General features: G+C 53.3%; 1 protein-coding gene across 1 annotated transcript in view; it reads right to left on the bottom strand.

Moving 5' to 3' along the window:
- Nucleotides 1-5670: 5670 nt before the first annotated feature.
- Nucleotides 5671-14111, bottom strand: part of FRMD8 (FERM domain containing 8) — a 32819-nt gene continuing 24378 nt past the window's right edge. The window contains exon 11 of the mRNA XM_066252009.1: nt 5671-12707. Coding sequence (XP_066108106.1) covers nt 12589-12707 — 119 coding nt within the window. The 3' untranslated portion in view covers nt 5671-12588. The remainder of the gene's footprint in view (nt 12708-14111) is intronic.

The following is a 14111-nucleotide window of genomic DNA, read 5'->3' as shown; positions in this document are numbered from 1 at the left end:
CGCACAGCGGGCCCAGGCCTATCTCCCTCGCTCCCCAGCCCTTCTGCCAGGAAAAGATTCCAGCAGCTCGCCCTTCCCCAACGTCTCGTCCTGGCAACATTTTCACGGTTCGGTTGGGGAGACTTGGCCTAAAAGAACAGTGTGGAGGAAGGGAATCGGCTTATTAGAATGTTCTAGAATGCTGGGAGGTGTCTAATACCAAGCAAATGCCTTCCCTGCTGCGTCACTGTGCCAGGCTGTGGGATCAGGTCTTTATTTATCTGCAAGGCACCTGACAGGCAGTCGTCCCTGCTGTGGCTGCTTCCTGGGTCCACCTTGAGGTCTCAGCTTGCTGTTCTTCGCTGGCCTAAGATCTCCTGCATGTCATTCCCAAGTCCCAGAAACAAACTGTCTTAGATTTTATTTTTCAAAAGAGTAGGAGTAGGTGGGGTTGCCAACACACAAAGCACTAGGATTCTACAAAGCTTAGGACGCTCCAGCATAAGAGGAACTAAGGCCCACATTTGTGCCTTATGTCTGCAGCTGCCCTAGCCACCCACTTTCAAGGACCCATTGGCGCCGTGTCAGAGGGTCCTTGAGAAGCTCTCCTAGCCTCTGCATTCCGCCCAGCTAGTTTTCTTTGGGACTGAATAGAATGTATTTGAGGAGAGATGAAATGAGGATAGAAAACCACACCAGGACATTCCTGCCCTGCCTTGGGGTGGGGCAGTGCTCACAGTATGTTGGACAAACATCTGCCTCTTTCTTTAGGAACACGTCTAAAACTCCCTCCTTCCTGACTGCGGAGGAGGAGAGCAGTGTCAGTGTGTCAGCAGATTTCTCTAGATCAAAACAAGCTGTTCCCGGAATCAGTAAACAGATGGGCCCACACCACGTGGGAGCGGGGGCTGAAGGCTGCTTTCTGACAGCCGGCTTAGGGGCTTAGGGCTGGAGGGGAAAGGACAGGAAAGGGCCCTTGGGCAACATCCGGACTTCAGGGTCAGGCCCTGGCTCCAAGTCCTTTCTCACGGCCATGGTGGCCTCCCTATCTTGTTCCGAAGTAAGCTCAGCTTTGTTGTTCCAAACACACACCAGATTGTCCACAGGAGCCCCCCGGACAAGGGGGAAAAGAAGAGGGTGGGAAAGGGGTGGGATTTCAGGTTCACAAGGGCAGGACAAGGACAGGATTGCTGCCGCCAGTTAAGAACGTGCCAGAACTCCACCCCAGCCCCCATGGGTCCAGTTCCAAAGCTATGGCCTAGGTCACCTTGGATTCTACTCATAGGAGACTTTCAGCTGGAGCCATCTCTGAACTGGGAGGCCCCTGGGAGGCCCATCTGAGCTGAGGCCCTCCCTAGGTTCAGGGCCTGAGTGAGGAAACTGCATAGTCACCAGGTGTTGGCAGGGAGCCCTAAAGGCCAGCCTGCCTCACAGCAGCCCTTGTAGAACAGCAGCCTGGACCCCACCAACACCCCTCAACCCCCGTGGGCCCCACCTGCCTTGACAGGGAGCTGGGCCTCAGCCTGGGCTCCAGCCAGGGGGCCCCACTTCACAGCAGCACGTCCCTGGGCACACCCTTAACCCCTGCTTTGCTAGCTCATTCCCACTTCCTGATTCTGACTAGCGTTCATCAGCCTGGAGGCTTTTCACTGGTGGGCCTCGTCCCAGCCTTGAGCCCTTACAGGAAGGGGCTTTCATCTGTCTTGTATCCTTCTGGCTCTCTGTGCCAAGTAGTCCCTGGTGTGTTCCTGGCACGAAGTGGACCTTGGTAAATGTGTTGACGAGATGGTCTATGATTTATAAAGGTCCCACTCTGTCCATCTGTGATACTTGTGGACTGACCGAAGCATCATAAACTCCATGATGGGCCCAGACCTGTCCAGCCCTGGGTTCCCAGGGCAGCAGCCAAGGCGATGGCGGGCTGTTTCCAGTGGACAGCGGCCCAGCAGCGTGCACAGAATGGCTGGGGCAGGGAAGGGACCCAAAGCTGGTGGAGGCATTTGAGAGAGAGGACGTGGGGGTGGACACTCCCTAGTTTCTGGTTTATTTTCTTGTCCCAGGTGGGCCAAAAAGAGGTAAGGGAAGCTGGGAGGCACCCTAATGAGAAGACTTCTTCCACATGATTCGTGTGTCCCCGGGGGGTCACGGGGCCTGTGTGCTCTGAGTCTCTGGTGCCCTTTCTGGCCACTGCCAGGACAGATCCAGCTGGAGTCCTCTTGCCTCCTAGGACCAGGCCTCCAGGAAGTCAACTTGGTGGTGTCAGTCCCCTACATCCAGATCTCTAGGACTGCCCACCATGTACACCCTGATTCCTGGGCATCAGGCCTTCAGTGCCTGAGCCCTACCCGCCCCCACTCTTTCAACTTCCCTGCGACCTGCCCAAGCCTGGAGCCTGCTCTGCCCTTCTGCCAGCTGCTTCCTGGTTCATAGCCACCTCCCTGTGTTCTGAAGCCCTTATTCCTAAGTGCTCACCAGACCCACCTGTCCCCTCCCCATGCCAAGCACCTGTGTCCTTATTCCCCAGCCTCCAGCAGAGGGAAGGCCTGTGGAATAAGGGGACTGGCCCCCAGACCCCCTGGGCACCTACTGTTGTCAACTAAGTAAATCCCAGCTTTCACAGACCTCACCCTTTGGCCTGTGTCCACCTTGCCAGCCTCTCCTGAAGCCCCACCCACCAGAAATGGTGGCAACAGATCTTCCCAGTGCTGACACCCTAGGTTTGCACAGCCCCCAAGGACTGCTCTGCCTTCTCCAGGGCCTGCCCGCAACCCCCACTGCCAGAGCCTCCCACTTCTGCCGGGCTCCTGCCCACGGTCAGTCCTCAGGCCCCCGCAGTGACGCCCTTGGGTCATTGGTGACTCAGACCAAACCTCTGCAGGAACCTTTTCTGCATTGGTGCTCCTTGCCTCCCCTGAGCGGTGTTCGTGTGTGAGGTGTGCAAGGTGCCAGGGCTTTTGCTGGGAGAGCAGGGACCCTCTGAACGTTTCCATTGGCCCCTGGAGGCTGCTGACCTTGAGGCTATGAAGGAGGCTGGTGCTCTTACTGGCCCAGAATGTCAACAGCCATCACCACCCTCTGCACTAAATGCCAAGGTCAAATGGGCAGGAGATACAGAAATCTTAGGGAAGAGCTGGGACTATTATTACTCTCCCTCTTGCAAATTATATTTATGACAAATAGTTTAAAATAGCCAGAGGGCCTGAGCTGTGGTGGCGCAGTGGATAAAGCGTCGACTTGGAAATGCTGAGGTCGCCGGTTAAAAACCCTGGGCTTGCCTGGTCAAGGCACATATGGGAGTTGATGCTTCCAGCTCCTTCCCCCTTCTCTCTCTCTGTCTGTCTGTCTCTCTCTCCTCTCTAAAAATGAATAAAATAAAAAAAATTAAAAAAAATAGCCAGAGGGCTTAGTATGGGTGGGGGAAGGGAATTCTGAGAGAGGCCAGGACAGCTGAGAAGGGAAGGGACGTGGGGCAGTCAGCTCCTGTGGGCGCAGGGTGAAGCAGGAGGGACATGACTAGTCACAGGGCATACCCACCCACCTCCTGAATTCCCCCAAATAACCCTGATTTTAAACATTTTGACTTAGTTTTCAGTTCACAGAAAAGTAAAAAAATTCCAAAGCAGAATCTATGCATCGTGATCTCTGGATAATGTGGGTCCCATCACCAAATGAGAAGCCTAAGGGGATCCCCTGTATCTGGTCTTCTTGGTGGTCTGGGACTCCCCGCTTCCCCTGTCGTGGAACGGAGGAAGGTGGTGGCAGTCGGGAGCCAGAGGGCCTGTTCTGCAAGAATGTGGACAAGCAGCTACCCATCTGAGGCCCTGAAGACTCTGCCCCGGGGTTTTTCCAGCTGCATAGATCTTGGTAGGTGGTGCCAGCTCACTGCCTCTGCGGCAGAACTGGAGGAGGAAAAGGCAGGTTCAGCTGCCCTCTGCTGGTGGAAGCGGGATCAGCAACCCGCGGATAGGGACCGTGGCCGATTTCCCACCAACTGCCCCCCCCCCCCCATCTGGGGCTGACTCTGGGCTCAAAAAGTGGCCCACCACAAGACACCACACTTGCTGCTTAAAACTGAAGTCGTGACCCGGGTCTGCCCCGCCGCTGGTTCCAGATGAGGTTGGGTAATCTGCCTGCCTTCTCTGAAATGTGAGACTGATTTGGACTGGGAGAAAGGGCCAGGTGGTTCCCAGACGCTGCAAGGGGTGAACGATCCAGAAATGTCCCCAGCCTCAGACAGGACAATGAGATGGCTTATGTTGGCTGTTCAGTGACCTCTGTTACCTGAAGGGTTAGGGGGTGCCTGGGAGCCATGAAGACCCTGTCGTGCTGCCCTGACCCCTGTGGGCATTCCGTAGGGCCCCCTCTGCTCCAGTGACCTCCAAAGCCCTGAGCGGGCTGAGCCAGGCCACGTGTGCCAGGCTGGTGGCGCAACCACTGCAGCTTCTCCAGGCAACCCAAGGGCAGCTGGTATTTTAAAACAACCTTTGATACATTTAAAAAGACCCAAAGGAGACCAAGACAATAAACTACTAAGGTGGTATTGTGGGTTGGATTGCCCCCTCCCCCGATAAAGATGTCGAAGCACCCCCAGAATGTGGCCTTAGCTGAAAATAGGCAGTTATAATTAGTTAGGATGAAGTGGAAAAGGGCGGGCCCCTCATCCAATGACTATCTGACATCCTATCAGATGGCCACGTAAGGACACACACACGCAGGGAGACGCAGAGATTGGGCTGTGTGCAGCTGCGAGCCAAGGAACACCCCAGACTGCTGGCAAAGCACCAGGAGCTGGGGGAGGCTGGATAGGTCCCCTCCAGCCCGAGGGAGCTGGCACTGCTTACTCCGTGGTTGTGGACTTCTGGCCTCCAGAACTGTGAAACAAGACATTTCTGTTGTTTCAGCACCCCTCCTCCCATTTGTAGGACTTTGTTAAGGCAGCCCCAAGATGGGAACAGAGGGGACATGAGCATGGCCTCTGGGACATGGCGGGTTACACGGGATGAGTGCATGAATGAACCTGACAACCACACACGGGACTCCGGCATTGCAGCCCACAGATGTTTCACATCTGGTGCATAAAGCAAGAGCTGACTGACCCCCTTAACAGATGTAGAAATGGGCTCAGAGAGCTGACGTTTTTAGAGGAAAATAACGTCAATTTGTTGTTCCACCTATTTATGCATTTATTTTTATTATTTTTTATTTTTTTTATTTATGCATTTATTGGTTGATTCTTGTACGTGCCCTGACTGGGGATCAAACCCACAACCTTGGCATAGCAAGATGATGGTATGACCTACCCGGTCAGGGTGTGACCATCCCCATTTTAGAGAAGAGGAAATGGAAACCCAGACAGGGGATACAATTTGCCTGAGGGTGCACTGTGGGGGGGGGCATGGGGGAGTTATAGAATAAAGAAGGTCTTGGCCCTCCAGGAGAGAAGGTCTGTTCCCAGAGGACAGCCAGTCCAGCCTGACAGGGGAAGGGAAGGTGGGCTGGGGGTGTCGGGCAGCCAAGGTGGGGAGGAGGTTGGAGAGTGCTGAGCGCAGGCCCTGAGGTGAAAGATTGCAGCCCCTGTTCAAAAACAAGTGGAGCCAGTATGTTGTGGGTGGGGACTAATCCAGGACTTAAATCATTGTAGGCGTTCTCTTTAAATTATTATTTTTTATTTATTCATTTTAGAGGAGACAGAGAAAGAGATACAGAGAGAGAGAGAGAAAGAAGGAAGGAGCAGGAAATATCAACTCCCATATGTGCCTTGACCAGGCAATTTTGAACTGGCAACCTCAGCATTCCAGGTGGACGCTTTATCCACTGCGCCACCACAGGTCAGGCCTGTAGGCATTCTCTTTGAGAAAAATAATTTTTAAATCCTACTTTTGCAAATTTCACTTGCCCATTGGCCATCTCCAGGTGCATGGAATTGGGGTCACCAGCTGCAGGCCTGCAGAGAACAGAGGCCGCCAGGAGCGCCCAGCCTCTCAGCCGCTGTACCGGCGGGCTCCCTCTACAGGCCACAGCGGGCGGTCTCCGGGGGTCAGCGGTCTCCCCAGCTGCTCCTGGAGCACATGGCCCACATGCTGGAGCTGTGATGGCTGAGCTGAGCCTGGAACGGAGCCTAGAGCTGGAGGTGGGAGGAGGACAAACAGGGAGGTGGTCTGGGTGGGCACGGAGAGCACAAAGGCCCTTCTGTGGAGGAGAGCCCACTGAAGACTGAAATGGTGTGCCGTGTGTGGTTAAGGAGACACATTCGGAATTTATGCCCCAAAGACAACTGGGTTGCGGTCCCCGGGAGCAGGCCTGGGCGGAGGGAGCCACAGCAAGGAGCGCCTGGAACAGGTCCTCCATGGTGCTGGGAGGGTCCCCGGAAGCCTGGGCCTCCACGCGAACACGCGGCCACGCCTGCTCAGCTGGCTGGGTCGGGACAGGCAGAGAGGACATCACTGTCACTGGCCAGAGCACACAGCAGGGAGGGCCGCAGAGAAAGGAATGCTATGGCAGGCAGAGTAAGGCCCCCAAGATGCCTGTGTCCTGGTCTCCAGAGTCTGTGAAGATTAGGTTTCCTGGTACAGGCGAATTAAAGTAGCTGATGAGCCCTGGCGAGGTAGCTCAGTTGGTTAGAACTTCTTCCCCATGCACCAGCTCTGTGGGTTTGATCCCCAGTCAGGGCACATGCAAGGGCCAACCAATGAATGCATAAATACGTGGAACAATAGATTAATATTTCTCTTCCTCTCTATACAAAATAAAAAGAATAGCCAATCCGCTGACAAGAGATTACCTGGATTATCCACCTTGGCACAGTGTAATAATCACAAGGTTCCTTCAACATGGAAATGGAAGGCAGAGGAGAGTCAGAGAAAGAGATGTGAGGAGGAAGAGCCACAGTGCAAGCTGGGAGGACACCCCCTCACCTTCACAGGGGGGCGCCTAGCCAAGGAACCTGTCCTCTAGAAGCTGGAAAAGTCGAGATTTCCCCTAGAGCATGGAATGCAGCCCTGCCACACCCTGAGCTTAGCCCAGGGCTCATTTCACACTTCTGACCTCCAGAACTGTGACACAAGTATATGCTGTTTCTTTCTCTTTCTTTTTTTTTAAGTGAGAGGAGGGGAGATAGAGAGACAGCCTCCTGCACGTTTCCTGACTGGGTTCCACCCGGCAACTCCTGTCTGGGGCTGATGCTCAGACCAGCCAAACTATCCCAGCAGCGACTCTTGAACAAATTGAGCCACTGGCTGGAAAGGAAGAGAGAGAGAAGGGGGAGAGAGTGGTGGAGAAGCAGATGACCACTTTTCCTGTGTGCCCTGACCGGGGATTGAACCTGGGACCTCTGTACACCAGGCCGACACTCTAGCCACTGAGCCAACAGGCCAGAGCTGAGTGTGTGCCGTTTTAAGCCACTAAAGTTGTGGTAATTTGTTATAGCAGCCACAGGAAACCAATAAGGGGGCAGACTGGTCAGATAGCTTGGTTGGTTAGAGCAGTGGTTCCCAACCTTTTTTGGGCCACGGATCGGTTTAATGTCAGAAAATATTTTCACGGACTGGCCTTTAGGGTGGGACGGATAAATGTATCATGTGACCAAGACAAGCGTCAAGAGTGAGTCTTAGATGGATGTAACAGAGGGAATCTGGTCATTTTTAAAAAATAAAACATCGTTCAGACTTAAATATAGATAAAACGGAAATAATGTAAGTTATTTATTCTTTCTCTGCAGACCGGTACCAAATGGCTCACAGACCGGTACTGGTCCGCGGCCCGGGGGTTGGGGACCACTGGGTTAGAGCATCATCCCAACACTCAAAAGGATAAAGAAAACCAGTTAGAAGGTGATGGAAGACAATTGGACTTTGGGTGATGGGAATGCAGCATAATCAAATGTCAAAATAACCTAGAGATGTTTTCTCTGAACATATGTACTCTGATTTATCAGTCACCTCATTAAAATTAATTAATTAAAAAAGGATATGCAAAGGTTGCAGGTTTGATCCCCCATTAGGGCACATACTCCAGTTTTCAGATCGATGTTTCTGTCTCTGTAAAGCCAATAAATAAGGTGTTGTTTTTTTTAAATTATTTATTCATTTTAGAGAGGAGAGAGTGAGAGTGAGAGAGAGAAAGGAGGAGGAGCAAGAGGCATCAACTCCCATATGTGCCTTGCCCAGGCAAGCCCAGGGTTTTTGAACTGGTGACCTCAGCGTTCCAAGTCAACGCTTTATCCACTGTGCCACCACAGGTCAGGCTTGTTTTTATTTTTTTTTTAAACTTTTTTTTTTTAAAGACTTTATTCATTTTAGAAAGGGGAGAGAGAGGGAGAGAGGGAGAGAGAGAAGGGGGAGGAGCAGGAAGCATCAATTCCCATAAGTGCGTTGACCAGGCAAGCCCAGGGTTTTGAACCGGCAACCTCAGCATTCCAGGTTGATACTTTAAACACTGCGCCACCAGAGGTCGGGCCGCTTGTTTTGTTTTTTAATGAGAGGAGGAGATAGAAAAACTCATGCATACACCCCGACTGGATCCACCTGGCAACCTGCCCGGGGCCTATGCTCAAACCAACTGAGCCACTGGCTGCAAGAGAGAAAGAGAGACAGGGTGGGGAGGGAGAGGGGTGGAGAAGCAGATGGTCTCTTCTCCTGTGTGCCCTGACTGGGAATCAAACCCGGGATATCCCCATGCCAGGCCAATGCTCTATCCACTGAGCCAACTGCTCAGGGCTGTAAAAAAATTTTTAGCCTGACCAGGCTGTAAAAATATTATTTTTAGCCTGACCAGGCGGTGGCGCAGTGGATAGAGCGTTGGACTGGGATGCCTGGAAGGACCCAGGTTCGAGACCCCGAGGTCTCCAGCTTGAGCACGGGCTCATCTGGCTTGAGCAAAAAGCTCGCCAGCTTGTGTTCAGGGTCGTTGGCTAACAACTAAGGTGTCGCAACTAGAAACTGATGATTGATGCTTCTCATCTCTCTCCGTTCCTGTCTGTCTGTACCTATCTATCCCTCCCTCTGACTCTCTGTTCCTGTAAAAATAAATTAAAAAAATTAAAAAAAAATTATTTTTAAATGGAAGAGGGAGACCTGGCCAGACAGCTTTTGGTAGAGCATCATCCCACAGCTCAGAGGTTGCTAGTTTGATCCCCAGTCAGGGCACGTACAAGAACAGATTGGTGTCCCTTTCTCTCTCTCGCTCTCTCCCTTCCTCTCTTAAAAAAAGAAACTAACACAGGTGGTGAGGGCAGACAGGGCCTGGGTAGGGGAAGGGCTCCCTTACCCACCAGAGTGGGGGTGTTTACGCCCTGGCAGACCCTGGCCTCTCAAGTGAATCCATTCTCCCTCCCAGCTTTCTGGGCATAGGACTTCCCAACCCTCCACTGGTGTCCCCCGCCCTTGGGAAAAGCTCACGGTTATTAGAGCTGTGCGGCTTCCTACGGGGCCTAAAGCGCTCCAGAAGGCAGGCTGGATGCTGCCCCTGCCTCAGGATCTGTGGGAAACAGTGCCTCCTGTCCTGCAGAGGGGTGAGGATCTGTGGGAAACAGTGTCTCCTGTCCTGCAGAGGGGTGAGGATCTGTGGGAAACAGTGCCTCCTGTCCTGCAGAGGGATGAGGAGTTCTCGGGGATGGCTGCAGAGTCGCCCAAACCTCAAGGGTTCTATGGGTCCCCAAGCGCTGTGTTCTGGGCCCCACCCCCTAGGTCTTTTTTTTTTTTTTTTTTGGTGACAGAGTTAGAGGGACTGATAGGACAGATAGGAAGGGAGAGAGATGAGAAGCATCAATTCTTCGTTGCAGCACCTTAGTTGTTCATTGATTGCTTTCTCATATGTGCTTTGACTGGGGGGCTACAGCAGACTGAGTGACCCCTTGCTCAAGCCAGCGACCTTAAGCTCAAGCTGGCGAGCCTTGCTCAAACCAGATGAGCCTGCCGTGCTCAAGCCGAGGACCTCAGGGCCTCAGTCCTCCACGTCCCAGTCCGATGCTCTATCCACTGCGCCACTGCCTGGTCAGGCCCTATCCCAGGTCTTAGGAGGAACCTGGGGCATGTGGCTTAGGTCATCAGGACAGGGACCAAGGCCCCAGGCAGGCAGCCTTCTGTTGCTCCTTGTCCCACTACCATCCTGCAGAGCTGCCACCTCGGTTCCCACCATGAGCCCCCAAGCTCCCTTGGACCTTCTGACCCTGACCAACCACCAAGATTGGAGACTGCACCCTGATTCTCCATCAAATTCACTCAGGAGCTTCGAGGGCCGCACCCCTTGATGCATGGTTAATAAAAAGCCAACATGCAGCTGTATCAACTCCCAGCTATTAACATTCTTGTTATTCCCTATCATCAACTACACCAAAGTTGCTGGAAATTGATTTTATTATTAATAAGTCACATGATACAAAAGGATGAGAATACTCAAAGGACGTTTAGTAAAATGCTGCTTTGTCCCAAAGGGCAGGCAGAAAATAAGGCACAATGAATGCTTAGAAAACCAGAGAAAGACGAGTAGAAACAAGTAATCTGTGCATATGTGAGTGCGCGTGCGCGCACACACACACACAGACACACCCAGCACACCCCGCAGGCTTATCAGATAAGAATTCACTTGGCGTCAAAACAGTGAGTGGGATGAGAGGACCAGAGGGCCAGGAGCCAGACCGGTGAGGCCGGGTGGCTCCAGGAGAGACAAGATGTCCTCTGACTGGGACATTTCAAAGACCAGGATACCTGTTTATTATGAGAAACAGCAAAGTCCCTGCTGCCAGAAGGCAAGCCCGATTCAAAACATCTGGTGTGTTCAAAAGTCACCAGAGGAGGAGGCCGTGGGCTCTGGAGCCTGAGACAAAAGAGCTGTACTTCCTCTCCCACAGTTCGCCACCGGGGAGGGGACACAAGGCAAGCCCTGTGGAGCCGTCCACCTCTTTCCTGTGGAAAGTCCCTGAAAGCACCGGGAGCCCTGGCACCCGCGCCAGAGGGGCCACGGTGGGTGGGAAGTAACGCCTCCTGGAATGGCCACGCCCAGCGCCACATTCACCCCTGTCACTTGTTTTGGAGGAGGAGACCACTGGCAGGGCAGGACTCCCCCAGCATGACCCAGCCCAGCCCCAGTCCCGGAGTCAGGCTGGGTGGAAAGCACAGGACCGCCCCAGGGGGAGCCACGCAGTCTGAGGCTGCTGGGTTCTCCTGAGTTGCCTCAGGGTTCACAGGCTTCAGGGACCCAAAGTAGTTGAGAAAAGACCAAAACTAGAGGCCCTGGCCGGTTAGTTCAGTCTGCTAAGAGCACTGTTCCGAAACAAGGGTTTTTGTGACAGAAAGAGACAGAGAGAGGGACAGACAGACAGGAAGGGAGAGAGATGAGAAGCATAAATTTTTTTTGTTGTTGCAGCACCTTAGTTGTTCACTTACTGCTTCCTCATATGTGCCTTGACCGTAGGCCTTCAGCAGACCGAGTAACCCCTTGCTTGAGCCAGCGACCTTGGGCTCAAGCTGGTGAGCCTTGCTCAAAGCAGATGAGCCCGTGCTTAAGTTGGCGACCTCAGGTTTTCGAACCTGGGTCATCTGCATCCCAGTCCGACGTTCTATCCACTGAGCAATGCCTGGTCAGGCCCAAAACGGGTGCGGGTTCAATTCCCGGTCAGGGCACATATGGGAAGCAACCAATGAATGCACGACTGAAATAACAGATGAATGCTTCCCTTCTCCATCCCCTCTTCCCCCTCACCTCTCTCTGTCTCTCCGAAACAATAAATCAAAAAGAAATAAGCCCTAGCCGAATAGCTCTGTTGGTTAGAGCATTGTCCCAGAGCACAGAAGTTGCCGGTTCGATTCCCCAGTCAGGGCACATACAGGAGCAGCTTGACGTTCCTCTCTCCCTGGCCCCCTCACAAAAAAAAAAAAAAAAAAAAAAAAAAAAGGCCAAAACTAGAATCCAAAGTCCTTGGGGGTTTGGGAGTTTCTTTGAGTGTAGTGTGGGTCTGGTGGGCCGGTTGGTTCCCTGGACAGCCACCTCCCTAGACAGTACAGTGACATCACCAAAAGTTGGCAGAAAGGTACTTTCCACTGGTCAGGGTCTCCTGCTCGCAAGATGCCTGAGTGAGGGGCACAAACTGCCCCGCGCTGGGCCCTGCCAGCTCCCTGCAGTTCCAGCCAGCCAGGGAGAGGATGACTGGGGGCCTCCCCTTCTGTTTCTGCCATGCCAGCTCCGGGAGGTCCCTGTCCTGCCCCTACCGTGATGCCCCGCCTGGCAGCATGTGCGAATGCTGGCCAAAGGAATGCGAGGGTATGGTCCCCGAAGTCCAGGGAACAGACTGGAGGCACACGACTGATCTTCAGGTCCCAGCCCTGTTCCTCAGCCATCTGCCACGGGAGCCGCCAGTGGGGGCTTCAGAGCAGGGACACCATCCATCTTGAGAGGGAGGCACAAAGGCCAGTCCCTGTGTGACAGAAGGGCCTGACCAGATGGTCCTGAGACAGCAGTGGGGCCCGGAGCGCAGGGGCAGGGTGGACAGGTGCGAGGAGCCTGAGCCAGCTCCGCACAGCCCAGGCCTTCTTCACCTCCGAGGCGGCCTTCCTCCCTGACTGGAGAGCTGAAGCGGCCCTGCCTCTCCGCCCTCCTCCTGCTGGCACTGCCGCCTCAGCGCGGGTCTGGCCTCTCGGCGGGCTGCACCACCGTGTAGCTCCCCTGGCTCCCAGACAGCTGCCGGCTGAAGAAGGACGTGGTCCGCTTCGGTTTCACCGGCTTGATCTGCTCGCCTGTCGGGGAGGAAGAGCAGCGTGCTGAAGGCTCCCAGCAGGGCTGGGCTGGGGCTGGGGCTGGGCCCCGGAAAGCCTGGTTTCGGCTGCACCCCCCTCCTCATGCCTGCTAGATTTTGGGCCTCACTCCCCCCACCCCAGTTCTTCCACCAGTAACATCAGTGGTCCCCACCCCCCGGGCCACGGACCGGTACCGGTCCGCAGAGAAAGAATAAATAACTTACATTATTTCCGTTTTATTTATATTTAAGTCAATACGATGTTTTATTTTTAAAAAATGACCAGATTCCCTCTGTTACATCCGTCTAAGACTCACTCTTGACGCTTGTCTCTTGACACATGATAGATTTATCCATTCCACCCTAAAGGCCGGTCCGTGAAAATATTTTCTGACATTAAACTGGTCCATGGCCCAAAAAAGGTTGGGGACCAACCACTGAGTGACATGATGGGTGGGTGGGGCGTATCACCCGCCCCCCAACCAGAGACCTGTGTCTGACGCTGAGCCAGCTGTGGTCCCTGAGGAGGTTTTGCTGAAACCTATCCAAGAACAGACCAGGCCTCAGCAGGGTAGCTCAGCTTGTTAGAGCATCATGCCAACATGCCAAAGTTGAAGGTTCAATCCCCACTTGAGGCACATAAAGAATAAACCAGTGAGCCCTGGCTGGGTTGCTCAGTGGATGGAGCATCATCTTGGCACACCAAGGTCACAAGTTCGATCCCCAGTCAGGGCACAGGTGAGAGGCAACCAATGAGTGCACGACTGGATGAAGCAGCTGTGTGGAACAGTGAGTCGCTGCTTCTCTCTCTCTCCTCCCCCTCCCTCTCTCTTGACTCAATGGGAAAAAAAAAAGAAAATTAAAGGATCTCTCAGTGGAAGTGTTAGAAAAGTAAGATTGGAGCCAGCTGGAAAGTGGCAGGGACAGTGTGTTTACAAGTTTGCAGCTATCATGGTAACCAACTGCATATGAACTTATGTGCTGAATAAAATAAAAACACCAGCTTGAATGCGGGCTCATCTGGTTTGAGCAAGGCTCACCAGCTTGAGCTCAAGGTTGCTGAATAAATAATGCATAAACATGAATGCATAAATAAACAGAACAATAAACCCATGTTTCTTTTTTCTCTCTAAAAAAACACACACACACAGGCCCTGGCCAGTTTGCTCAATGATAGAGTGTCGGCTCAGTATACGATGTCCTGGGTTCACTTCCTGGTCAGGGCACATAAGAGAAGTGACTGCTTCTCCACCCCCCCCCTCTCTTCCCCTCCCGCAGCCATGGCCCAAATGGTTCGAGCATGTTGGCCCCATGTGCCGAGGATGGCTCCTTGGCCTCATCTCAGGTGCTGAAATAGCTCAGGTGCTGAGCAATGGAACAGCAACCCCAGATGGGCAGAGCATTG

This window comes from Saccopteryx bilineata, chromosome 1 (genome assembly GCF_036850765.1).
Source record: "Saccopteryx bilineata isolate mSacBil1 chromosome 1, mSacBil1_pri_phased_curated, whole genome shotgun sequence".
NCBI lineage: Eukaryota > Metazoa > Chordata > Mammalia > Chiroptera > Emballonuridae > Saccopteryx > Saccopteryx bilineata.
The sequence above is the reverse complement of the archived record's forward strand: the minus strand, read 5'-3'. Positions and strand labels throughout refer to the sequence as shown.